General features: G+C 41.5%; 1 protein-coding gene and 1 long non-coding RNA gene across 3 annotated transcripts; one reads left to right on the top strand and one right to left on the bottom strand.

The window, feature by feature from the left end:
• Positions 1-30: 30 nt before the first annotated feature.
• GZMA (granzyme A) lies at positions 31-5,321 on the bottom strand. Its single transcript, XM_005500888.3, has 5 exons — positions 5,189-5,321; positions 4,356-4,503; positions 2,554-2,692; positions 1,635-1,907; positions 31-859 (listed from the first exon to the last, which is right to left on the bottom strand). Exons 1-5 carry the CDS (start codon positions 5,247-5,249, stop codon positions 698-700), a joined length of 783 nt encoding a protein of 260 aa, XP_005500945.2. The 5' UTR covers positions 5,250-5,321; the 3' UTR covers positions 31-697.
• Positions 1,916-26,823, top strand: LOC102095497 (uncharacterized). 2 transcript variants are annotated; one of them, XR_010468794.1, is made up of 5 exons: positions 1,916-2,059; positions 9,141-9,266; positions 14,381-14,494; positions 14,781-14,928; positions 24,994-26,823. It is a non-coding gene; the product is annotated as an uncharacterized LOC102095497 (long non-coding RNA). The 2 variants fall into 2 exon arrangements; XR_010468793.1 differs by lacking the exon at positions 9,141-9,266.
• Positions 26,824-27,985: the final 1,162 nt, after the last annotated feature.

Genomic DNA, 27,985 nt, shown 5'->3' with positions numbered 1-27,985 from the left:
AGATGGAGCTTTCCACATAAATCAACAGCTGCAAGCAGCAGATTTTTATTGTCATTTTTTTATTGAATGCAAAGTACACAGCGGGATGAAATCTAGAGGTTTCAGATAAAAGATAGGTAGGAAACACACACTTATGTCCCACAATCAAATGCAGTTGCTGAAACTTTTCTGAAGCTTAGCAGTCCCCTGCACCTGTGAAATCAGGAGCTCTGCTGCAGAGAAACTACCAAGTTGTTCAGGTGTCTGGAATTCTACCTGGCATCTCAATAGCTTTTGGGGTTATTTGCAGAAGTCCAGATAGAGAAGACTGCAGCATGCTGCGAGGACACAAACAGCAGGATTGGATTCTTGGTCAGAAATACTCTTCCATCTAGAGCTCAGACCAAACGTGCAATGCAAGAATGCTGGAAGCCTGAGCAACAAATACCTGTCAAATGACCACATGGCTGAGAGTATAAGCTACAAGTGCTGTTGTAGCAGAGCACGGTGTTCTGGCTCTGGTAAGAGCACATCTGTCCTGGGAACAGGCTTCTGTACTTTCATTTATAAGGAAATCAAGATGCTAAAATTCAGCATGGGAATACATCTGTGCGAATAGCTCTTCACCAGCATAATGAAGCTATTTTTAAATGTGTATTTCAGTACTAGATATTCTTACACAAGCACAAAGCAGGAAATCACTTGGTGGAAAACCAATCTATTCGGCTCCCCCTATGGTTTTCCTAATCCACTGGAGATATTGTTTTGTGAGTCGGGTGTAGACCCCAGGGCCATCACGAGCACCACATCTGTTTGGCTTCCCAAAAGAAGTGATGCCTCTTATCACATTATTGCATCTCAAAGGTCCGCCAGAATCCCCCTGTAAAAAGGGAAAAAAAAATTTGTAATTCAAATTTTCAAAAGCTAAAAAATACTTCTTTAAAATAAAATTTGCACCAGTTGTATGGAAGAAATAAAAATGTAGATAGTGCTGTTGTGGATTTATCTTTTTTTTTTTTTCCTTCTTGGAAGATAAGATTTTTATTAGCAAAAGACTTCAATGTGAGCTTTTAAGTGGGGGTAATGGCGAATGAATCTAGGTCAGTGCTAAGGAATAGCTAGTCTTTTTGCATATGAAAAGAAAAAGCTGGAAACTTTCCTCTTGAAAAGCACAAAGTTTCTAGAAATTGGTACCTTTTTTATAATTTTGTCAATTAAATATTTAAATATTTGAAAACGTGGTAGTTGTTACACAGTTGTGTGTTTGACTTGTGGCCCAGTCAAAATGGTTTTTGTCAACGAAACCTGTTTGAAAGCCTTTTGACATCAGAGAAGTTGTGCCATGGCAGTTAGCTGCTTCAGTATGGTCTCATAAAATATTTTGTGGGGATTTTTTTCTTAAGTGTATTTTATTGAAGAAGAGAATAGCCATCTGCCATTCTTGCATAAAACCACAATATCCAGAAATCTGTGAAGGTGAATTTATCAATCAGAAGTTTTGATTTTAGGGCTTAGAAAAAGAAACCTTGGTAAATTCACTCATTTTTAATAAAATTCTTAATTGAACTGAAGTGAAGCAGAAATTATGATTATGTAAAAGCTAGTACTTTATTTTTAATATAATCTGTGTGGATACAGACAGTAAATGTACTTACAGAACATGAGTCCTTTCCTCCCTCCTTAGCCCCTGCGCATATCATGTTGTCTGTTATAACAGGGTTGTTTTTATAATGTTTGTCGTCGTTGCAGATGTGCCTGCTGATGACAGTGATGTTAACCTCCCTCAGGGTATCAGAAAACTTTCTCACACGATTGTGAGTTTGTCCCCATCCTGTTACTGTGCAGATTGTTCCTGGCTTGGGATCGTCATCTGAGGTAGGCAGGGGAATGACTTGCACAGCTTTATTAAGCTTTGCTCTTTTCTGAAGCTGTAGAAGATACGGAAAACAGTTATTCTGGGACATGTGTGTTAACCATTGCACCTTTTTTGTTATGGTAGCGTGGAATTACTGAAACCCCTTTTGGAGATGCCTCGGTTCTTTGTGACAGGATTTATGTAATCCATGTAAGAATGAGGAAGGTGAGTATTCTTTGTCTCATGAATACCCACTTCTGCTGAAATACTAGCTCTAAAAAAAACACCTTATTTTACTTCTCTGGCTCTCAGACACTGGTAGGACAAACTAACACTAATCACTGAAGCTGGCAAAATTGAGAATCAGAGAAGTTGGAAATTTTCAATTAGAATTGTTTTTCAGACAGGACATTAGGGTTTTTAAACAAATTATTTCTATGTGTGAAATACACTTCTTTCTGTGGACAATCTTTGTTCTTTCACTGAAAAGCTAGAAACTGAAATATCTTGGTCAAGCTCCAGAATTTTTCTGCTTCTAGCATTGGCACACGTTATAGCAACTGTTGATTGCCTTATATCCCAGTGCATCACCAATTCCCCAGTCTGCAGACCAGACTATATCACACCAGAAACTCCTATGGCTCATTTCCCTCACAAGAAGGAGGAAGCTGGTACATCATAAGAGATGCATATTCTGTAAGTGATGTGTAAGTCTATACCTGCACCAGCATAATGTCGTTTTCCTTACAACTGGAATAGTAGGATGGGTGGTGAATTTGTTTTGCAATCTGAAGGTCCTGTTTTTCTCTCTCTCTTGTTGACAGTGAATGAACTCCAAGAGTAACTTTGCCTCGTTTCCTGAGAAGAAAAAGCATGGTTAAAGGGATTCACTTGCTGTAACTCCATAATTCTTTGCTGTTAAATGTGGTGCTGTAAGGTCCAGCTGCTATGTCTCGTCTCTTGTGCCTGAAAAGCAACAGTAATTTTAAAAAATATGAAGGATTACCCTGTTTTTGCACGTAGTTAAAAAAAAATTGGTTCAGTGAATGAGAATTCAGGCTATCCTATTTTCAGCTTCCCAGAAGCATAGACATGGTTCAGGTACTTGACTCTGAACCTACCCCTGTTGTTTCCCTTTGGGAACTGAATGAAGGGTGGCTTTGCTTTTGCTAGTGGTCTCATCAACTCTGCCTTCTGCAATTAGTGCTGAAAATTTGGGGGAATAGCTCACAGTGCTGTTAGTTCAGAGATGATCATGACCACACTGAATTGTACTATTGCTTTGTCCTAACACCATTTCAACAGTGTTTTCCAAGTCTATGTGAGACATAGCTCATTCCCTTTCTGTAACTCCTTCTGTGACTTCATGTGCTTACTCGATACTGAAGTGGTGACAGAGTTGTGCCTCTGGGCTCGCTGATAGAGAAACCAGGAGTCTGGCAGTCATTGGTCAGGCAGTCCCAGGAGACCTTTGTGTCAGACCATGGTTACAGCTGTTTGTGGGAGAACAACGTACGTCCCAGCTGAATGGGAGAATATTCTTTGAGCGGATGTGTAGGTTGGTCCTCATTTATGTCTTGCTGCAGCAAACACAGCCCTGAGCAAGTGGTTGCTCCTTTCCTCCAGCTGTTAAGAGCGGTCTGACTGTGTCTGAGTATCATTAGGTTAATTATTTATTGTATTTTCTCTTAAATGCGATCTTACTTGGAAACACTCTTTACCTTACATTAATATGAGAGCTTTTGGGCCCTATGCTCCCTTTGTAGTAGGTTCCATACATCTCCCTGTTTGGACAGAAGGGGCGGGAGAGATGGATATGCTTCTCTGATGACTGCAGAGTCCAGTGAATCACTGGTCCCGGGCAGGCCGCTGTCAGAGCTTGTGTGAGGTCTGGCTCCACAGCAGCCCCAGTCCTCCCCAAAAGGCAGGCGGTGGAATGTGTCATTTAAACCTCACATCTTGCCTTGCTGAGGGACTCTGCGGGGCCAAATCGCCCTTTGCCTGTTGAGTCAGACGGGAAGAAGAAAGGCTGGCTGACAAGCCAACATATCCAGCAGAGCAGAGATCTCTCAGTGTCTCCTGTCATCTGTCTGGAGGGTTTTTCCCCCTGTATAACTGCATGCTGTCTTTTTCTGTGGTGAACTGCATATCTTTACAGAATAAAATGACAAGAATTTATTTCTGTTTTCTGAGAAGCTGTTTAGCCTGGCCAGTACAGTTGTCTGAGAAAACAGGGATAAACCTTTCCTCCAAATTCACTACTTCAGTGTTGCTATTCCGTGCTTGCATGCAGCTAGGAACTTGTAAAATATCTCTTCAAAAAGAGTGAAGATCGATATACCTTGTTATATTATTTTTTACTCGCTGAATTACATTTGTCAATAGAAATAAAACACAGCAATCAGAACAGTATCATGGTCATGCTAAATGCACAAAACCACCAGGGATATTGACTTTCCTTCTTGGACAAACACACCGGATACTCACTAAGGACAATCTCTGAATCAGAATAAGAACTTACACTCTACAGTGGGCAGCTGTTAACACCCAGTTTTCCTTGATCAAAACTCCTCCACAAATAGGTTTTCCATTTTTTCCGCTGATTAGGGCCATAAATGGCCTTGAGTGTGGTGCTACTTCATTTCCTCCAATGATATCCACACACAAACCTAAAAAATAAAAATAAGGCACAATACACAAAGCTGGGCTAACAAGTACTATAAAACACTCAGATTCTCTAGAAAAAATAGTTAATGTAGTTGCAAAGTAAACATACACATACATAATGCTGTTCTTCAGGGTTGACTTTTAAAGTCGCCCAGCAGTACTACTTCTGTAGGTTTCAATGGGACCCATTGTGGAGTGAGATTTGACAAAAACACCAAAGTATTGTGGCTCTTGCACAGATTTATTCTCCTGAAGTTTGCTGCTATGGTTAATTTCTTAGCTTTCATTATAAGTAACAACCTCAGATCTCCTATGTGATAAATGTTGTACAATATGTGACTTACACAGACACCTGAAAACTGGGCTATATGATAAATTGCATTACACGAATCTGTTTTTCAGAAAAACAGGAAATAAAGAGATTAATATATGTGTATGCCTCTAGAGAGAAAGGTCAGATAATCATTAAGTCCTCAGTATTCTTCCAAATAGCCTGTCTTCTGTGCAGCTTTAATTCATACTACCCATTCAGAAATTATTTTGTTTGTACAGAAGATCAAACACATGCAGACAGTGGAAATGAGCTGATAATAAGAACACAAATAGTTGTGACATTAATACATATAGGCTTAACTGAAGCTCTGTATGACAGCGTTTACCTTCAAGAAAATCGAACTGGGCACTTACCTCCACGAATTACCAAGAGAATGACAGCAGCAGAGGTGGACAAAGTGAGGAAAGCTCCCATGATTTGTGTCTGGTGTTCACCCTTATTCACTGTTTAATATATATATCTAAGTGAAAAGGATGTGGGTTCTGTATTTCCTCTTAAGGATATTTGACAAAGGCAAAAAAACCTCCCTGACAATGTAGCTTGCAGCAGAGGTGTTAGTGAGAAATTTCATCACCTATTGTGGTGTGAAGACAGGATCTGCCCCTGCTTCGTATTCTCTCTGTAGCATTTGCAAGAGAGCTAATATGAGAGTAGTGGGCTGAAACCTTCCTTGCAAGCCACTACGTGTGCAGTCACACAGCGGGACTCAGCTCACATAAATTTAGACTTGATTCAGTTGTCCACATGAAGACATTATAGTTTCATTCTGGACATCCCAGGTGGCTGCCAGGTCAGAGATGAATCCCAGCCCATTCCCCATTAGACAGTTATCTGTGCTGTTCAGGAGCCCCTCAGGATGAAGGCAACTGATGTTTGCTCCTTTCAGCATCTGAAATCTGCACTGGCTGAGCATCCATATAGCACTGAGTATTGTTTAGTGGCCTAGAGTTAAGGGTATAGTGCCATTTAAAGTGTCTTAAGGTGTCTGAGGTCTGCCTCCTGGTGCAGAATGCCGTGAGTCGTCTGTAGATGTTATCTCAGGTTTGCCAGCCCTGTCTGGGAAACCCAGCGTATCTCAAATTTCACTGAATGCCTAGTTTTAGGCAGCTGAATTGAGTCCTGAAAACTGAATAAATCTTATTAGGGCCTTGTAAAGGCACAGTTCCTCACTTCCAAATGTATGCCTAAATAATAGAAATAACTTCCATCAATATTAAATAATTTGCAATATCAAATATTCTATTAACTAACTAGGTACATTCACAGAAGTGTAACTGCCACACAACTGGGAAAGTTTCTTGAAGACTTGAGCCCTACTGCAGTCAGCCTGCAGAAAGCTTCTGTGTTCTGGCTGTCTCACGTCTTTGAGCTCAGTTGGCCTAGCCTGATGAGAGTTTTACCTGTAGAAGACCTTGGACAGACAGCTGGCTGACATTTGCCATTGCCCTCCCTTTTGGGACTGAGGGTAGTTGTTGGTGATTTCTCTGAATAAAGCAGATGTGGAGCTATTTTTGGAGATAGCAGAGCTATTTGGAATTGCTGTGGCTCATCAGAGGCACGGTCACCTATGTGGCATGGTGACAGCTCCATGCACTGCAAAACTACACCCAGCTCTGAATATTCTTTCATTTTTCTCCTCGCTACCTGTATATCCTCTGTAATTATCAGCAGTTTGTAGCACTGGGGTTCTTTTTATCCAGTGTTCTCCTGAACACAGTATCACCAGGTATCACAGGTACTGTTCCTTCATTTTTCACTTATAAATAGTTGCCAAAGTCTGATTTTATAACATTTTAATTGGCAGTCTTGCCATATTGAAGCTGTTTCCTCTCTGAACTATGAACAGACATGATCAGGATGAGCACTTGCAAGCCAAAATCCTGTACACTGAGACTTGCTTAAACTCCTAGTGCTACAATGATTCATCCTTGAATATTCCTGTATGAGGTGCCATGTCTAGTGAAAAGAGGTTTGATATGTGTCATTTTATGTTTGCCTGATCTATTTTCAAGGAAAACCTTTTTGGGAGACACAGAATAAAACATGAGCAAATGTTCCTAGATATTTTCCAGGCAACTAAGATAAATCTATGCCTACCATCTAAAGCTAAATCTTCCATAGCCTGTTTATATTTGTTTTTCAATTTCTAAATGCAGTCCTATTTACTTCTAAATCCTGCTTACTTCTAAAGATATCTTTCTGTAACTCCATAGGTATTAGCATACCCATGCCTTCTAAAAAATCCCCTCTAATCCTCAGAGATCCCTTTTAGATTGATAATTAGAATTAGGAATGTGCAGTCTAAAATACTGTTTGATAACAACTGATTGCTTTCTTTGCAAGGTCCTTCTGAGCAACAGCTCCGGCTATCACATAGTCCTTAGGTTGATTGCACAGGTATTAAAGATCAATTTGATATACACAAATCAGCCTCTAGTTTTCTACCCAAATGCTTTTGTCCAAGTCTTCAGCTTATAACTTACACAGATGAGGCTGAAAAACTGACATCAAATTTTAGGATGTGCAACAAGTTGGCTGGGCTCCTTTTGTTGTGGCAGTAAGTTAATTTATGGTCAAGTTTAGATTTTATTTGACTTAAGAATGTAAAGGGAACCCTAAAAAAAATTTTCCTTCTCAATTTGAGTGCATTGTCAAATTCTTTTATTAGCTGTCTGCTGTGTAAGCAGCTGGTCACTGACACATGTAAGCAGAACGCTCCATCATTTTCTCTGCAGTGCCCATGAGGCAGAGCCAGTCTCCCAGCAGAAGCCACTGCCTGAGTAAAAGAACGATGAGTCTACCCAAGTGCTGTTTCCAGGCTTTTCCTTTGAGAACAGTTCCTGTGGGCCAGGGGATCACTCTCAGCTCCATACACTCCTGCCCAGGCAGTGCCGGAGCTGATGAATTCAAAGCATCACGTATTTTCTTTAAGAGAGCTTGGGAAGAGTCTTTTGAAATATGAAATGTGTTACACTGTGTTTCATCATGTAAATGTTTTCAAACTAGGTTATAACTAGTAAGATTCTGCCATAGAAATAAGCATTTCAGTGCTGTAATCTCATTCAACAATCTGGAGAGCTACTGTTTTCTAGCTCTTGAATAAAAATAAAAGCTAACTATACTGGACATGAAAAATTTCTGATTCTTTCTAAAGATAATTCAGAAAATAGCAGTTTTTTTAAGTTCTTCACATGGGGACATGCTGGGTTTTTTGTAATGGTTTACCAGCAACATGTGCAAAACATGGGTGTAGACACAGAGGTTTGCAATACAGAAATGCCTCTCCCACCACTAGGTCTTTTTACCTTTTTCTTGTGACCACTGATTGCATATTTTGTTTGCATTTGACACTTGCACACTTTAGGGTTTTCTTAATTTGAATTCTGCACCCTGAAAAATTATTACTAAGAACATATTGATTGCTCTGCCCTCCAGCTGTGTAGCTTGTGTTTTGTGTCAGGCATTCCTAAGCTTATCAGACAACAGATGCCTGCCAATTCTCAGTGGCTCTGATAAAATTCATATATTAATCTTTTTCAGTCTTTCAACTGAAAATGTTAGCTGGGCAGTACAATTCTGCAGGATATTTGCTGGCTGCTGGTATATCTTGGTCCACAGTTTGGGAGTGACTTTTGTACTCTACATGCCCTGAGTTTTCCCTCTCACCAGTGTTCTGTGAAGCTTTTACAGGTGGCTCTTGTATTTGTTGTCCCATTTGTTCACCTGCTTGAAGATGGCTGGTTTCATTCTTCTCACACATTTCCATTTTTTTTTTCTTTAAACTTGAAAGAGCATTAACTTATCTGAAACGCATTTTATTATACATTCATCCTCCGTAATACTCAGGAATTTCCTTATGTGCTTTTTTTCTGATATAATGCCTGTGGTGAAGGGCTGATGAATTTCCTGTAAGACTTGGACCAATTAATATTGACACATGTTGTGAATTCAAGAAACAGGCAGATATTAAAGACACCTGAAGAAAGAACCTAAAGAAACCAAGCTGCAGTTAAGGTAACACAGTATTAATGATGTAAAGGGAAACTTCAAGAGAAGGAGCTATTCAGAAAACATTTCAACCACCATTTCCTGTAGGGGACATTTAAATAGAAAGGGCTGTATTGTAATTTACAATGTTCTTGTCAGTAAATAGCAGCAGCTATGACAAGCCACCTGTTTGCTCTCCTGCTCTGGCTGCTGTTATCCTATCCTCAAGATGTGAGTACTCATCTAAGGATAAAAATATCCAAATTCACACTTCCTCTAGATAACACATAACATAATTGCACTTCTGTTGCATTTCAGATGATTGCATGGACATTATTGTCCTCGTTTCTGGCCTTCTATGGCTGCAACCCAGACAAATAATTTAACTGTGTGTGGAGGAGCTCTTGTGGAAAAGCAATGGGTTTTGACAGCAGCGCATTGTGAGTAAGTATCTTATAGTAGGGCAATTCTAACTCTTAACTGAGGTGAGGCATGGTGTGCAAGCCTTTTAAGTTATGGAAAGTTATTATTGATTTCTAAAGAATTGTTAAAAGTTGCAGTTGGCTACAAGACTGGTGCTACAGGCAGGGCTTTGGATTCTTTGTTAATGGCTGGTTTTACAAGACACCAGTCCGGACAGTGATAGGTGGGGAAGGTTTATCTCACAGGGGCAAAAGGATGCTGGGACAGGAATTAGAAGGGCTCGTTTGGAGAGCTTTAATCTGGACTCGAAGGGAGATGGGGCTGTAGCTGGGCTTGCACCAGTGGGGCAGCACTCTAGAATTGATGAAGACTGGGAGGCCTCCCACCCCCCTAGGCTGAAATCGGTGTGCTCAGCTCACTCTCTGAAATGCCTGTACACGAATGCCCGCAGCATGGGAAACAAGCAGGAGGGGTTAGAAACCTGTGTTTGGGCAGGAGATTATGACCCGGTGGCAATTACAGAGACATGGTGGGACAGCTCACATGACTGGAATGTGATCATGGATGGCTATGTCCTTTTCAGGAAAGACAGGCCAGCCAGGTGTGGTGGTGGAGTTGCTCTTTATGTGAGAGAGCAACTACAATGTACTGAGTACTGTCCAGGCACCGATGAGGAGCGAGTTGAGAGTCTATGGGTGAGAATCAAGGGGCAGGCTGGCAAGGGTGCTGCTGTTGTGAGTGTCTATTACAAGCCACCAGATCAGGTGAGGAAGTTGATGGAGCCTTCTACAGGCAGCTGAGAGCAGCCTCACGATCACAGGCCCTGGTTGTCATGGAGGATTTTAACTTCCCTGATGTTTGCTGCAAGGACTACTGGGCCAGCCAGCCACGGTCCAGGAGGTTCCTCCAGTGCACTGATAATAACCTCCTGATGCAAATGGTGGAGGAGCCGACTAGGAATGGAGCACTGCTGGATCTCATCCTCACTAACAAGGAGGGTCTGGTTGAAGCAGTAAAGGTCGAGGGCTGCCTTAGCTGCAGCAACCATGAGATGGTGGAGTTCAGGATCTCCTGTGGCAGGAACAGAATAGCAAGCAGAATTGCAACCCTGGGCTTCAGCAGGACAAACTTTGGCCTTTTCAAGCAATTGCTAGGGGAAATCCCATGAGCAAGGCTGCTTGAAGGTAAAGGGGCCCAAGATAGTTGGTTAGTGTTCAGGGACTGCTTCTACCAGGCTCAAGATCAGAGCATCCTGGCACATAGGAAGTCAAGGAAGGGAGCCAGGAGACCCACGTGGTTAAACAGGGAACTGCTCGGTAAGCTCAAGTGGAAGAGGAGAGTTTACAGATCATGGAAGGAGGGGCTGGCCACTTGGGAAGAACATAATGCTGTTGTCAGAGGGTGTAGGGAGGCAACTAGGAAAGCTAAGGCTTCCTTAGAATTCAACCTGGCGAGAGGGATCAAGGACAACAGAAAGAGCTTTTTCAAATACATGGCAGATAAAAGTAACACCAGAGGCAATGTAGGCCCACTGATGAAGGAGGTGGGTGCCCTGGTGACAGATGACACAGAGAAGGCAGAGTTACTGAATGCCTTCTTTGTCACTGTGTACACTGCTGACAGCTGTCCTGAGGAGCCCCGTACCCCTGAGGCCCCAGAGGAAGTCAGGACAATGGACGAGTTTGCCTTGGTTGATGAGGACTGGGTTAGGGGCCAGTTAAGCAATCTGGACATCCATAAATCCATGGGTCCTGATGGGATGCACCTGCGGGTGCTGAGGGAGCTGGCTGAGGTCATTGCTGGACCACTCTCCATCATCTTTGCCAAGTCTTGGGAAATGGGAGAGATGCCTGAGGACTGAATGATGGCAGAGTGGTGGATGTGGTCTACCTTGACTTGAGTAAAACATTTGACGCAGTCTCCCACAGCATCCTTATAGCTAAACTGAGGGAGTGTGTTCTGGATGATCGGATAGTGAGGTAGACTGCGAACTGGCTGAAGGAAAGGAGCCAGAGAGTCATGGTCAATGGCACAGAGTCCAGTTGGAGGCCTGTATCTAGTGGAGTGCCTCAAGGGTCAGTACTGGGACTGATATGATTCAATATATTCATCAACAACTTGGATGAGGGAATAGAGTGTACTATCAGCAAGTTTGCTGATGACACCAAGGTGGTGTCACAGGAGTGGCTGACACGCCAGAAGGCTGTGCTGCCATCCAGCGAGACCTGGACAGGCTGGAGAGTTGTGCGGGGAAAAATTTAATGAAACACAATAAGGGAAAGTGTAGAGTCCTGCATCTGGGCAAGAACAACCTCAGCTTCCATTATAAATTGGGGAATGACCTATTAGAGTGCAGTGTAGGGGAAAGGGACCCGGGGATCCTGGTGGACAGCAGGATGACCATGAGCCAGCACTGTGCCCTTGTGGCCAGGAAGGCCAATGGCATCCTGGGGTGTATTAGAAGGGGGGTGGTTAGCAGGTCGAGAGAGGTCCTCCTTCCCCTCTACTCTGCCCTGGTGAGACCACACCTGGAATATTGTGTCCAGTTCTGGGCCCCTCAGTTCAAGAAGGACAGGGAACTGCTGGAGAGAGTCCAGCGCAGGGCAGCAAAGATGATTAAGGGAGTGGAGCATCTCCCTTATGAGGAAAGGCTGAGGGAGCTGGGTCTCTTTAGTTTGGAGAAGAGGAGACTGAGGGGTGACCTCATTAATGTTTACAAATATATAAAGGGTGAGTGTCACGAGGATGGAGCCAGGCTCTTCTCGGTGACAATCAATGGTAAGACAAGGGGTAATGGCTACAAACCGGAACACAAGAGGTTCCACTTAAATATGAGAAGAAACTTCTTCTCCGTGAGGGTAACAGAACACTGGAACAGGCTGCCCAGGGAGGTTGTGGAGTCTCCTGCTCTGCAGGCATTCAAAACCCATGTGGACACATTCCTGTGTAACCTCATCTAGATGTTCCTGCTTCGGTGGGGGGTTTGGACTAGATGATCTTTTGAGGTCCCTTCCAATCCCTAACATTCTGTGATTCTATGATTCTCACTAAACTGATTTAAGAGCTTTTAATTCTGTTTTGTTTTGTAATCTACTGATCTGCATTGTGTACAATTACCTTCATTGGTCAGATCCTGCCAGTGTTTCAAGGTACAGACTGTGCTGATAAATTTTAATTATTTATGAATTCAAAACAGCAATGTCTTAGAGACAGGGATATTTTCAAAAGTGCTTTAAACAAATCTTACCTCAGTGGCTGGGACTAAGCCTCAAAATACACTGAGAGATGAAGTCGTATTAGATGGAAACATTATTTTAAGTGGCCAGGGCTAAAAAAATCTGAATGTCAGTCATGACTATGACAAGGAGCATTTTCCTTTTGAAGAGTCATATGTGAGCACAAGGACCCCTTCCACAGGTGGGAGACACCAAGGCTGACACAGCTGTTGAACAGCTGTCTCAGGGTAAGGAGGACATCTGCTGTTCATGTTAGGAAGTAAAATGCCCATGTTTTTGCTAAAATATTCTCTAAATTGTATCTTAGTTCTCCATTTTATTTCTGTGTTTTGAGTAACTGAAAGCAAACCAATTACAATAAAACAGTGCAAACCTGACCTCCTCAAACACAGTGTGGGCACCTCATTCAGCATTCTTCTATCACTTAGTCTGAAATAGGGGACACAGCTCCTTCTTTGTGAGTGAATTTGACTTCCGCACTTCTTCAACTGGATCAGTTTTGGTTGCCTTTTTGGTAAGGGTAGAAATATTCACACCCAGTATGTGCCGTTTTGCACATTCGCAAAGGAAGAGCCAACCCTTCCTCTTTGGAGTTACAGGATTTTTTTTTTTTTAATGGGAGCTGGAGTCTCTCACTCTTCATACAGTGACCCAGAGTTGTGGTTATCAAAATTCAGATTTGGGAGGTATTCAGTGAAGAGGGCACTGGTTGTGTCTTGTCCTGTGGAGAGGACAGCTCTGGTCACTGGTTTGGTTGTCTAATATGCATGTTGGTTGGGGCTGATTTTGAGTCTTTGTCACTGGGGCAAAGTAAAACGATGTCTATCTGGTCTCCTCCTGAGCTGTATGGTGATGCCCACACAAAACTCACCCATCCCTATGCTATGTCTAGGCTATTCTTAGCAGGCGCAATTGCAGTGCCTGTAAGCTCTCCTAACTAATAACATTACGTGATAATCACTTCTGAAATACTTTTTGACAAAATAGCATGAATCCAGCAACATTAATTTCTATGTGGCCTGCAAACAACCTGTCAGACTTGGATGAGGTGGCAAGTGTTTTTTCTTATTTCCCGCTCCCCCCAGAAGCTTCTCTTTTGGCACAGTGGTTGATTGCCTGGGCTTTCCGCAAGTCCAGTGCTTGCATCTCTGTTGAGGATGATACATGAAAGAACCCCAAGAACAGAATTTTGTGAGTCTTATATTGTTCTCACTATGTAGGTGTGCCTTGTAGATAAAAAGGTAAATTTTTAGGTTCCAGCGCTGCCTTTGCAGCTCTTTTCACAAGCAAGCATTCACATACAAATCAATGAATTGTATCTTTCGGTGAGACATGCAGCTGGAATGAAGAAAATAATTCTTTTGTTGGTTTGTTTGGAGTGATAAAATCTTTGTTGTGGCTTGAATAAGTAGTCCTGTGTGTAGCGAGATTGTGTTCTAAAGATAAAGCACAGGAAAGCAGCGGTATGTCTTCTGGCAATGTAGCAGCCCTTTTTGGGCTGCATTAAGTTTAACAGGGCAAAGCGAAAAAAGATGAACTCTAGTAAATACATTTCTGATAATATTCAGAGAGCCTGGGGGAGATGGAGATTTATGAGTTGCTTAACTCTTATTTTTTATTAGTCAGGAACTGGACACATAACTCTGTTTGGGTTTTGGCAGTCTCCCTTTTTAACACTCACTGCAGGGGTTTCTTGAGTTAGCCAACACCCGTCCTTCTTTGTTGATGGGCTGAATCCTGTATTTAGTGAAGTTAAGGACAAGACTTCTATGAATTAAAGATGTCCACTTTAGCAGAGCACTTACTTGTGTGCATGGTGCTCAGAATGAGTATTGAGTATTAATATGTGTATTTACATCCCGTTTATGTCAGCAAGACCACCTACATTCTATTTTTCAGGTATGTTTCAGTCCTTTGCAGGATCAGGTCATAAATCTGAAGGAGACCATTAAAAAATCAATGAAAGGAATGAGCACCAGCAGTCCTTGTGCAAGGGGCTCTCCTTAAAAAGCGGTAAGCTTTTTCATGAAATTAATTCCAAACTCTGGAAATCCCTGAGTGTCAGCTCTCACACCATTATTTCACCAAACTAGATTTACAGTAAATAAATGTTGCTTTGTAGAGGAAAATACAAGCTCATGTCAAAACATTAAAATGAACAATATCCTTTCCTATGTTTTAGTTGTGTTGTTTTAAAATGAAATTGTGAGTATTATGTTACATGTCTTTTGATTATCTTAAAAGATGTTGCTCAGTTCCAGTAGTGACCTTCTCTCCCTGCACTTTCTTTAAATTACAGATTAAATGAATCAGAAGTTAGAGTTGTTCTTGGAGCCCATCAAGCATCCATAGCTGAAAAAGAACCGCAGATATTTAAGGTTATGCATTACTTTCCTAATCCTCAGTTTGGCAGGCCTTCCAAGGAAAATGATATAATGCTCCTCAAGGTATTGTGTTAATTACTGTTGTATTATTATAAAAGAAATTTTGCTGATGATAATTTTGCCCATTCTTTGATATCAAAGAGTGCATTGTTTAGATAGTTTAACAATATCACAAAACACCCTGCTTTTTGTTGTACTAATCTAGATAAGGTTACAGGATCATGGACTCTATGAGCAGGGATTACATTTCAAGTCCATTCTCTGCTCTAAAACTGCCTTTAACCCACTCACTGCAGCAACCTCTCCAAAAGCCCAAAATACATTCTTTAGTAATTTTTCAAAGGCAGTGCTGAAGTGATGTTTGCAATGGAATCTAGATCACAGCTGTATCTGAGAGGGTTGCCTTTTGGTGGACTAAGCAAAAATAGGGATGAAACTTACTGTTAATTATTTGGGGTAACTACATAAAATATGGGTAATACAGGACACAGATGAGTTCAACTGTAGGAGCACAGAGCGGTCACATGGTGAAAAAGGCTTGGGACACAGCAGAATGAAGCACGGGAAGATGTCCTCACCAATGTCGTCATCCTGGATGCCAAAGTGAGTCAGGGCTGTAAGAATTTCTTGCATACCAGCTCCTATTCAGCCTGGCTCATACCTCACAGTGTCTCTGCACTGCAAACTTGGTTAATCCAGCAGCGAGGTTGACATGGAGGCAGCCAGGGGTGTTTTGAACAGGGGAAGGGCAATCTCCATGCAGGAAGCCTGTAGATTGTCAAATGGTTCTGGAAGACTGCCTTGCTGATACCAGCAGCTTCAGTACTGATCCAAAGTCCCTGACAAAGATAAGACTTGTACATTGTCTTGCCTGTACCCTTAGAAACACAACTTCAATACAATGCCTAAGAAATCTTGGATGGATCTTTATTTAGGCTATGCTTTAATGATGTGCCTGTGATAATGATGAAATGTTTTTATGCAAAATATCAATCTGTATATTTAAAATAATTGTCTAGGTACAGTATATTGTGAATATTACTATGCTCCTGAAAAAAATGGTGGAATTACACAGAAAAAGAAGTGATGACTCGAGCCTGATTTCTACTGTTTAGATGGTATCACCAGTTTGATATGACAATGGCACAGGGAGGAAACTAGCAATGTCTGTTTCTGGAACTACCTAGAGCATTTACAGACATCTATGGCACTAGTGACTTAACATTGCCCAAGTGTGAGAAGCTCCTTCCCCCAAATGTTAATGAGTATTCTCCATCTGCTTCATTGCAAAGGCACACAAGTTCAACTCACTGGCTCCTCCTGTGTCTACCGGCAGCTTATCAGGAGCACCACCTTATTTGTGGACATAATACCAGAATGGATCGCTAGGAAGTAGTATTTCTAGAGCTGAAAGTTACAACTCTGTTCCAGAAACACATGGGTACTGTAAAATCCTTTGTCTGACTTGGCACAGGAATAGGGGTAGCATTAGCACCAGGGCTCACCTCCCATCTCTTCAGTTCTGCTATAATGAGTAGTAAGTAACTTGGGATAAACTTTCCATCTTTGGAAATTCCCACCATTATTTCTGGCGATCATAAACTGTAAGGATTTCTCAGTTAATCTTGTTATTTTTTGGAGTGCTTTTTTTAAAAGGTATAAAGCCAGAATCACTTAACTGACAACCATTCAGCAACACGTATAACCACCTGTGAAATGAATCATGGCACGATGATTCTGTGTAAAACAGAAGATGTGAACCCTTGGCAAGCATGTGCATTGACGATAAGTGTTTGTGTCTTGCTGTTTTTTCATTGATAGGCTTAAATTTGTCTCTGCTGAGGGATGAATCCGTCAGGTAAAGGCCAACAAAAAAGGAGAAGTTTGGATCACTTAAACCCTCTTGAATATCTCAAAGCAAAAACTTGGCAGTCTGAAGAGTTCAAGACGCCATTTTCCCCCAGTCATGTCACTGCTGTCATGTCTAACTGATTATAGCTTTTATTTTCATCTTTGTTACTGGGTACATTGCACCGTCCTGTGAGTTTTCTGATTGTCAGTCAAGCATCAGAGTCTGATTTCAACACAGAAATTCAGTGGAAAATTAGGTTCTTGAACAGGACATAGATCCAACAGCCTAACTCCTGTGAAGGGTTTTAATTTCCTACTGTAATCAATGGGAAGCTGGGCTTGAACTTACTGCTGCTGCCACAGGTAGAAAATTACTATACAGACACCTCTTTTGGATTTGCAAAGGGGCAGTTAAGCTCAGGATCAGTTCCTAACTATTGAAAGGTGTTTTATAGGGAAAGTATTGGTAGAAGGAGACTGAATGCCAATTAAAACTAAATTATTATTATTTTCCTTCCTTTCAGCCTCAGAAAGCATTTTTTTCCTTCATTTCTTTCCAGCTGAACGGTATTGCGAGGCTGGATGAATATGTGCAACTTTTGCCTCTGCCTGAGTCTTACAGAGATATTAAACCGGGCACAATGTGCAAGGTGGCTGGCTGGGGAGTCACATCTTCAGAAAAGCTGTCAAAATATCTTCAAGAAACAACTCTTAAAATTGTTGATAGAAAAATCTGCGAGAGAGAATACAGAAAATACACAAAAATAACCAGCAACATCTTGTGTGCTGGAGGGAAAAGCAGATTTTCAAAGAGAGATGCATACCAGGTAAGAAGCAAAGTTACATAGAGGAGGGTATGTGCTGTAGCAATGGTTCCCTTTTTTACTGTGAATAAAGCAGCACTAGGCACTTAATTATGCTGCTTAGATTCACAGTAATTTTAACCACATTTTTATGAGACTTGATTGCTATGAAAAGGAAGTGTTTAAACTTTGAGTAGTTCAGGTCAATGTACACAACAATATCGAGAGTATGGGAATTTAGGTCTGGAATTATCTCAGTTAACTTCAGGTGCATTTCTTTAGCTAAGGTGCTCTCCTTAGGCACCACCTGTAGTTATAGGAGACAAAGAACTTGCAGAGTCTGAATCATCTGATACTTTCCACATACCAATATCTGAATAGTACAGAATTAACTCTACACTCGGAAGTGCTGTTTGGATCTTGCTTTTGATGTCTTCTGTGGCAAGTCCAGAAGGGCCAGTTGTTAAAGAAATGAGAATCAGTTTATACTAACAATTAAAAAATACATTTTGAAATAGAACTATGGTAATACTGTGCTGGTCTATAACATTTACCCAAAGGCACCCTCAGGCTTTAAAAGCAGTCTATCCTGATACCTCACCGAACTTCCATGAAGTGACATAAGCCAACTGAGCCATTTCGTAGATTGGAACAAGTTAGAAGCAACATTTCCAAACATGCTTATGCACCGTGGGTGGCACTGCATGTGCTGCTGGAAACCAGCAAATACACATTGATAGTTACTTCTGTTTTGTGTCCTAGGGAGACATGGGTGGGCCGTTGATCTATGCTGGTTAATATAGCTGGATTGTTTCTTTTGGAAAAGCATGCGGAAGAAGAGACATGCCTGAAGTTTATACACAACTGAAAAATATATTACCTGGATTAAAAAATATAATTTCCCTTCACATTGGTCCAGGAGATGGGCAAAGAGTGTTTTAATAAATACTGTGCTGCGCGTTAGAACTAGATGCTGCTGCTTTAGCGTGCCACCTTTAGAGAGTACCCCCCAGCTTTACAGGTTTGCTAAAACCGCCACAGCTTTATGAGAGCAATATTCTGCTTTGTACAGATGACATGTTTACTCATCTTTAGTAGGAAGCTAGCTCTTAGGTAGCACAGTTTGTGTTAGACTTCACCCTGCTCTTAGCGTGATGGGAAAGTACTGTTCACCTTGTTTGTCGTGCCTGGGATGAGGCAACAATTTACATGTGTACTCACAGAAAAAATTAATTTCAAACTGATAGTAAATGAGATGTCTGCTGAAAGAAAAATCAGGGAAAAAAAAGCTTTAAACATTCCAATATTTCACTGTGACATTTCTCAAAACCAAATGCTTCAATTGTCCATCACTGAATATTTATTTAACTAAATTCATTTTCAAGCAATTAAAGTAATAAACAGATAAACACTTTTATAATCAATCTTACATTATGGGAAAAAGAAAATGTCTCTTTTTTTTCTAGATTATTTTTCTTTTTTTTTTTTTCCTGATCGAATCAACGAAATCATCTCACAGCATGTTTCATGATCTCACTCTTTCACTGAATGGTCTGTTGAAAAAAGTATAAATCCTGATTGTAATGGAAGTAATTACACTTCTCTAACACAGTGTCTATTTAACATCTATCAAAACAAACAGAACTTTTGCTATGGATTTCAGCAGACTTCTGCTAACAGAAGGACCTGCTGTGTTTCTGAAGAAGCCTGTGGTTAGCTTGGCGTATTCCCATTATCCTCTAAATAGCCTCCAGGTCTTTTTTTGCCAACAATTTAGAAGTGACCATCTGCACAGTTTCTCTGCTTCTTTGGTTATTGCACTAATATGTACCAAATACTGTAAACTTTGGGATGTTGCAAAGGCATAAATAAATAGCGTGTACTGGCCCTGATTACTGACCAGCAGCCGTCTCACTGTGCTGAGCAGAGCAAACCGTGTCTCATGAAGACCACACAGATAAAGAGGCAAATGCGCACCTCAGAGCTGGGTTGGTAGTTGGCCGTGGTACAATACAACCTGCCTTGTGGTGTGTGGGGACTTCATCCAGTTCTCACTGATCTTAAGAGATGCCAGTGAGAATTGGCTCTGGCCTGGAACACAGACAAAAACTGGGAAAACTTGGGAGAAAAAAAGGGAAACAATATAAAAACGGAAAGAATAATATACAGCTGTTAAGACTTTTCAGCTGGGGCTCTCAGAGGATGTTGCAAACACAAATTAGTCCCTTCTACTTTTGTAAGGTAAATAGCAGCAAAGATGGCATTCTGCCCATTTCACGGAAGACTTCACACCCCACAGCCCAATAACTATAATAACTAGTGTTTAATCTCTCGGAGGCAGAGATTTCACTCACTCAGTTGATGTGAACAGTGATTGCCTCTTAGTTACTGATGGGAAACAATGAGTGATAGAGTCTGGAAGTTGTAACCCAGCAGGTTAACTCCAGTTCACATATTGCCCTTTTGCCCAAGAAGGCCAATGGTATCCTGGGGTACATTAGGAAAAGTGTGACCAGCAGGTTGAGGGAGGTGATCCTCCTCCTCTACTCTGCCCTGGTGAGGCCGCATCTGGAGTTCTGTGTCCAGTTCTGGGCTCCTCAGTTTAAGAAGGACAAGGAATTACTGGAGGGAGTCTGGCAGAGGGCTACGAAGAAGATGAGGGGCCTGGAGCATCTCTCTTATGAGGAGAGACTGAGAGACCTGGGTCTGTTTGTTCATTCCGGAGAAGAGAAGGCTTAGAGGGGATCTCATCAATGTTTATAAATGTCTCAAGGGTGGGTGTCAAGAGGATGGGACCAGACTCCTTTCAGTGGTGCGCAACAATAGAATGAGGGGCAATAGGCACAGACTGAAGCATGGGAGGTTCCATCTGAATATGAGGAGAAAGTTCTTTACTTTGAGGGTGCCAGAGCCCTGGAACAGGCTGCCCAGAGAGGTGGTGGAATCTCCTTCTCTGGAGACATCCCTGTGTGATCTGCTCTGGTGAACCTGCTTTAGCAGGTGGGTTGGACTGGATGATCTCCAGAGGTCCCTTCCAGCCCCAAACATTATGTGATTCTGCATGACTGGGCTTTGTGGTGTGCATGATCTCCTGTAATGACTTTATTTGCAGTATCTTTTTGTCTTTAATGAGTGATGTAGCAGGTGGAAGAACGTTACTGCTAGGGCCTTGGGGCACTACCAGACCCGACTGCCTCTGTCCACCCCTTGGGACTCCTCTACCCACAGCACCCACATCAGCCCTGGGATGATCAGCCTCTGTCCCAGGGACGCTGTGGCAGAGCCGATCTCCAGCTCCCCTCAGCCTGGCCCTGCACTGCCATGGCCCTGCTGAGCCGAGCTTATACAAAGTCCCAGGCTTGCCTTGGCCTGTCCCCAGGGATGTACAGGAGCAGTGAGCTGAGCAGCAACCTTGACTGATTTTCTGTCCAACCTGAGGAGAGCAGTCTTTATTCCCACCACATTCGTGAGCACTGAAATCCCCATGTCCTGAGAGTGCCTGCCCATCCGCCCCTCGAGGTGATGGGCAGCGGGGGCCAGGGAGTGTGGCAGGAGTCTTACAGCGGGGCTGCAAAATGCCCCATAATTCAGCATTTTATTAGCACCTGTGAAAGCACACAGTGGAAAGATGGCTCTGCAGCTGTGGGTAGGCAAAGGTCCGGGAAAGGGTGAGTGTTGTCTGAACAAGGTGACCACTGGTGTCACTCATTGCTGAAACCACTGCTGGGCTGATTCTCAGAACTGAACCAATAGCAGGAAAGCTCCAGGTACTCCGCTGAGCTGACTTCTCTGTTAGACATTTGCAGCTGTTTCTGTTTTTACTGAGGTCTTTCAGGAAAGCAATATTTATCAAGGAGTATGTCTGACTTGCTTGTTGCCTGTCACATAGCCCCTAAGGTTGATCGGGCCATGCAAAGATATACATGATGCTAACATGATGTATGGCGCTGATGTAGAGTGTATGGTGCTGACGTATGGCTGACGGCTCTTTATCCAATAGAGGGGCTGACAATTTGTCTTCACACGTCATGCGGAGATGCAGATACTAGTTAGCTTTAGTTCTTATATTCATTCTGCTCTTGTTCTGTGCAGTAGTGGCGGATGTTTTGTACTTGTTTTGGCTGTACATCTAATGCACTGTATGTTCAATGTGGGAATTTTTTCTTTTTTCTTTTAAACAAACTTCTAGTTCTCAGTACAAAGGGTGGCATTATCTATTGTCAACAACTGTTGTTTCCTGAAAGTGCGGCGATATGTTTGGAACATGGATTACCTCCACAGCTCCCAGTCAAAGTCTTTGTTTTATCTTCTGACTACAGAACTGCCTGCCATCTAGCAAGCTGTGAAAGTAACCTTCCTTTTGGGCAACTCAATCTGCCATCAGGAAGAAACATTTAGAAAACATAATTAAAACAAACAAAGCCATCAGATTTTCAAGATAATTTTCTTGGATACTTACCAAAGAGAAAAAAGATAAACTCAGAGGACTCTTTCAAAGTTTGAATAGGTCAGTTCACCATCATCAGACAAATTACAGCAAGTCATATTAATATGTCTGTTATACATTTAATTATGATTTACTAGTTTCCAAATTTTATCCTCATCTCATTAAAGATCTAGCAGATGGTTCAGACACCTCCATCCCAATATGTTTATAACTCCACAACTATCTGGTGAAGCTCTTTTTGAATTGACTACTAGTATATATGTAATCAATATCTAGCAGATTTCAAGTACGTTAAATTTAGCTGTAATTAAATTCAACATGGCACAGGTTACTTCAAAGCTGTTGAAATCAGATATGAAACATGCATTGAAAACCAGCCACCAATTTCACAAAAAGTTATCAGATTTATAAGTGGTGTCAAGACTCACATCCTTGTCATGACAAAGATGAAACCACAGAGAGATGAGCCAAAAAGCTCTTATTTTAATGAAAAGCAGAAAAGAAACTTAGAGATATTAGCTGCTTCCAAAGGCACAGATTGGATTCAGTGTATAAACAGTGGAGTTTCACATCATTCATTCTTATGCACATTTCTTTGTAAAAAGCAAGAAACTGCATTCTATTAATGCAGTCTCACAACACCTTTATTTTGATAAAATACCAAACCTCTCGGCAGCCACAGAGAAAATTAAGGCAAGCAATAATTAAAAGAGTAACAACATCAATAAATGGAGAAACCTAAATGTTACTTTAATCACTCTTAATCACTGCCGTAATTAAAAATACTAGTCATGAGTATTTAATTAACCTTTTCAATTTAAATGAATAAATGGCACGTGATTGTTGATTTTGGTTATCTTTAAACCATCATTACCTATCAGGATGTAGTGTCCAGGTTTCTTCAAACACTACTATCTCAAGCTGCCACAACGAAAGCCACATCACACATCCTTTCAGCTCCCTTGGTACCAGATAAAAGTTGATGCATGTAAAGAAGGGGGAACTGTAGACTACTGTGTGTGCAAAACTGCTGACATTCTCAAATGGCAAAGGACCGCACTGACAGTAATGTGGCTTTCACTGATTAAACTCTGGGGCACACACATCCCCTGCCAAAAGCCACAGTCCTGTCCTGGCACTGGTCTTAGCGCAGTTCAGGTAACAAATGGTCACACAGAACACACAGTTATTCTCTGAACGCAGGCTTTGGGCATGCTGATGGCGCACTGTGCAGAAACTTGCACTGCTTCCTTTCACTGGGCACCATAAGAGGCCTCATCTTCCAAGCCAGATTCCTACTGCATCATAACAAAAAGAATAATGTGGAGGCAGCAACTACATTTGCAGCACTAACGATCTCACACACATGGAGACAGAAGATAAACTTGCTGATACTGCTGTGTGGTTCATCTTCTTGCTGCAGTATGTCAGAGGGGTGGGTTTTAGCTGCAGATTTTCTTTGGGATGTCGTGTGCTAAAACATGAGTACGTGAGGACATGAGTGTGCGGAAAAGCATGATACAGGGGTCCCTGATGCTCATAATTCAAGGTACACTGACTTCAGAAGCTACCACCTCTGTAGCCAGAGAGTGGTGATTGTGCTCCCTGAGGAGCAGAAACAAGTGTCTTGAGTTATCTTGCTGCCCTGTGAGTTAGTTTGTGGAGCTGTGAAATAAGAGTCTGATGCAGTAGCAATCAGGCGGGCAGTGCCACAGTGAGATTTGACAGGGACTGCACATCAGAGCCTTAAATGGTTAAACAAAATCAATTTGTGTATTCTGTCTGATGAACAATGGTATTGACCTTATTGAGTGGTCTCAGCCTTATTATGCACAAATATTGAGAGTATCTGTACAGGGTAAGAGCACCAGTAGTGGTTAAGAAAACAAAGGAAAGTTCTAATGGAATATTTAAAGTGTTTCTCTTCCAGACCTCTTTCCCTCCCGTTTTTTTTTGTCCTGTGCCCAGTCACTGAAGTCAGGGTCACAGTAATGGTTACTCGTTTTGATATTCTGATCTGAGACAGTTTTCAGCGTAGTTTCTTATTCCGCTAGCTATTTTGGGTTGGGCTTTTCCCTTTTCATGATGCTTGATTCCAGCTTAGCCATGCTGGGCAGTATTCATCTGCCTGGCCAAACACTGTGGGTGACTCTGGGTAGGTTTCAATGGGCACAGCCAGTGGTTTGTAAGTCCTGTTCAGGCACTTACCTTAGGGAATAGACAAACCAAAAAATCCTTTCCCTCTGTGTTGGTTGTAGAAAGCAGACTAATTTGTTTACTACCAATGCTTTATAAAATTAAAAAACTAAAGCCAGAACTGAAGATACTATTGCCCAATTCTTGCCCAGTTCTCTGTCAGGGACAGGAAGCATCTAAAATAACCCATGGTCAGTCTGTGACAACTGAGAAGATAAAGCAAAAGAGAAGAAGCATATGTTACTAAGGAGAAACCACATATTCAGTCTGCCAGATTCATAATTTGGGAAAATAGCTGCAGCTTTGAATAATTCAGCCAATTTTTGTTTTCAGGCTTTTTTTAAGGAATAAGCTTTTGGGCATTTGATTAAATGACTGAAAATTAACATCAAGTTTTTGATCCAAAAAACTAAAGTTGATCTATGAAGAAAATAAAAAACAATGCAACTCTCCATATTTGGTTTCTTTCTCTCAAATATGCTGAATGGATTTAAATGTGTGTAAACTATCTGATTTCTGAGTGAGAACACAAGGATGTGTTCTGCACTTGTAACACTGCTTAGTTATAATACCTCCTCTAGCAATACATTGTGAATGTTGAAAATAATGAGATGAAAGCTAAAATAGATTTGGAAGTGATTAGGCTGCTCTTAGGTTTATGACTTATAATTCTAAGCTTTCTGACAGTTTTATCGCTTAATGAAACACAAACTTATCATATGCAGCTGTTACCCCTCTTTGCTTTCTAATTAGAGCTTGTTTCCAAACATTCCTTACTTTGAGTAAAAAACACAGATAAAAAGCTTTGACCTGACTTTGGTTTCTTTACAGCAGTGAAGACCATAATGCATTGAAAATACTGTGTGAAATCCTGGCCTCACTGAAATGAGTGGCAAAGCATTTATGTCACTGGGGTCGGCATTCACCCACAAGATGTGTACCACAGGGGAAAGAAAAAGAAGTATTTAAATATTTGAAAATACAGCCACATGATTGATGAGGCAAATGACAAAGGATGTAGGAAGCATGTGCATGGATGAAGATCCTGGTGACACCCTGGGAAAACAAATGGACCTGTGCTAGGTCCCTCCAAGTGCAGTGTGCTGGGAGGCCTTGACTGGTGTCTCTTCCATGGAAGCCAAGATATTAATTCAGTTCAGGTCCAAACCTGTTCACTGAAGTAGGTACCAATTGCATTTAGGATGGGAACGCCTGAAGAACAACTGACAAATGTCTCCCCGAAGAAGACTGCACCAGTTAGCCCAAAGTCTCAAAGAGGCCCCAGTCTGGATAGACAAGATGGACAGAGTGTGAGGTCTGTGAAGAAGAGACATTAATAAAGACGAGCTCTTATTTTTAGGGTGTCTTTTGTGCATGGCATAAGTAGGTTTGTGAAGAATAAAGCTGCATATAAATCAGAAGGAGAGAGAAGACATTTAAATAAAGAGGTGAAAATGTCAGCAGTGAAGAAAAACAGTGTAATGAGAACTAAGGGTGAGCTGGAAAGATTGAGTGAGAGAGAAGCCAGGATAAAACAGCCACTTACCATAAGGAAAGAAAGCGTGTGTAGCACTACGGAAAATTCTTAACTGTTCCTGTCAGTGTCCTCACTCCTCTCAGCCTTTGGCTGGCTTTTCCTTGAAGTTTTATTACCTTGGAGATGCTGAAGTCCTCTTATGGCTTTTCATCTAATTATTCTGGAAAGTATTTATGCTTCAAAGATGAGTACTTATGAAAAGGAAGAGAGATGTCTTCTTAAAGAAAAATGATGATTCATATCAATTTGATGATTTTCCTTATCTAATTGAAGTAGTTAAAATTGTTTTTTACTCTGTCAATGAGAAGGTTTTTATCCTAGCGATACTGCAAAAAGTACATGGAGATATTAGCTCATGAGGACACCTAACCTGAATTCATACAACTTGACATTTCGGACATATGACCACATATTTTCTTGTTAGCAACCCTTGGAGTACAACAAGAGCTGAGCTTTTAGTAGCTTTGTCATTCATTACAGGAAACTGCTACTTAGTCAAGTCTAAACTATATATAAAGCATAGCTAAAACTTTGTTTTAGTACAGAAACATAGGTATCACATTAATACTTAAGATACGGTTCTATTCCCCCAAGTGTCTTTATTTTTTCTTGAAGAGCAGCTATCAAAATCAGATTAAGTTGCAAGTAAAAGGATACTCCGCAACAGTTCTAAAATATTTGATTCTAAAATTTATGCCTAGGATTTGAAAACCAAACAGTGCACTTTGGGATTCTGCACCGCTACCAAGAACAAACATTTCTCAAATGGGAATTTGGCTTACTTATCAGAGACTGATAGGGTCAGAGTACTTGGGTTGAGGAGGGAAAGGATGAAATTCACAATATTTGTCATTTTATTGGCTGTTGCATTATTTTATATGTCACAACAAACTAACAAAAATATTTTTTCCAGTCTAATATGTTTTATTGTAGTTCTGCAGAGAGCTATTGAGAGCATAGGCTGGATGGCAATATAGCTATCAGTGTGTATTCCTACATCGGTTAATTATGTCAAAGAGTGGGAGACAACATATCTTTCACATTATCTCACCATTAAAACTCTGTACCATATGGGCAGAATATATGCACCCAAGCACCTAAATAAAACACATGAAGAATCGTCATTCACATCTTGTTTTTTTTACTGATAAAGAAATGGAAGATAATGCCTAAAAGAGTTTTTTGTTGTTGTTTTTGTTTGTTTGTGTGTGTGTGTGTGTTTGTTGGTTGGTTTTGTTTGTGGTTTTGTTTGTTTGTGTCCTCCCCTTCCCCCCAGTTATTGAAAATCAATAACTATGAAAAAGTGGAGATATTCTTCTATGTGGAAAGGCTTTTTTTTCCTAGGTGGACATACAGCTTAATCAACATGATTTAGATTCCTAGGACCAAGAGGTCTCACAAAGGAGACAGCTGCTGACAAAACTACTGAGTGTGAAGACACAGCATTGGTTTTGGCTGTGAGTGATCAGTCAAGTCCAGGACTGTATTCAGAGAAGTACATTTTCCAAAGTACAGAGAAAGTATCTGAATTTCTTGTACTTTTAAAAAGCACTCTAATATAGATCTTGGAGATCTTTGGCATTCAAACTCCCCTCTTCCTCTGGAAATGCAGATGATTTAAAAGTAGTGAAAGGAAGACTTCAACATAGCAGAATCACAACCTGTTTTTTAATAAATTTTCCCCACTTATACCAACTCCTATTGTTTGTTTGTGAAAAACCCCAACTTGCCTGCCTTGGAGAAAACTGACCCCCGTTGCCATGTGGTAGATTTTTTTTGTCTCCTGAATATATTTTCCAAGCACAGCAGAATTATCTGACTTGATTAGTGAATAAATTGAGCGCAAGCCAAGTGATTTCTGCTATGCAGATCGTCACTGTGGTTGCAAAATCACTGGGAATAGCCACACTGTGCAGGGATGACACAGTGCAGAGATCCTTCAGCCAGAGCCCACGAAGAAACAGGACTGTGGCACGAGGACTCACTGCCAGGTGCCCGGCTCCATTTGGGTGGCCACAGGTCTGAGGGAGGAAACTCAGAGCAGAAGTTACGTGCAGTCAGTTTGGCTACAGGTCCCAGGCTGGACATGCCACGTAGAATCACAGAATCACGGAATGTCCTAAGTTGGAAGGGACACCCAAGGATCATTCCTGTCCCTGCATATGACAGCCCCACAGTTCACACCATGTGTCTGAGGGTGTTGTCCAGTCTCTTCTTGAACACTGTCAGACTTGGGGCTGTGACACCTCCCTGGGGACCCTGTTCCAGAGCTCCACCACCCTCTGG

This window comes from Columba livia, chromosome Z (genome assembly GCF_036013475.1).
Source record: "Columba livia isolate bColLiv1 breed racing homer chromosome Z, bColLiv1.pat.W.v2, whole genome shotgun sequence".
Classification (NCBI taxonomy): Eukaryota; Metazoa; Chordata; class Aves; order Columbiformes; family Columbidae; genus Columba; species Columba livia.
Note: the sequence above shows the minus strand (reverse complement) of the source record. Positions and strands in the feature narration are given on the sequence as shown.

What these genes read in the sequence shown, in the direction of transcription:
- GZMA (XM_005500888.3), bottom strand. Translation starts at nt 5,249, where the DNA reads ATGGGAGCTTTCCTCACTTTGTCCACCTCTGCTGCTGTCATTCTCTTG. An exon ending in TCTCTTGGTAATTCGTGGAG is followed by an intron (nt 4,504 to 5,188) that starts GTAAGTGCCCAG and finishes TTTATTTTTTAG; the next exon opens with GTTTGTGTGTGGATATCATT. An exon ending in ACAGCTGCCCACTGTAGAGT is followed by an intron (nt 2,693 to 4,355) that starts GTAAGTTCTTAT and finishes TTTTCTTCTCAG; the next exon opens with GAAACGAGGCAAAGTTACTC.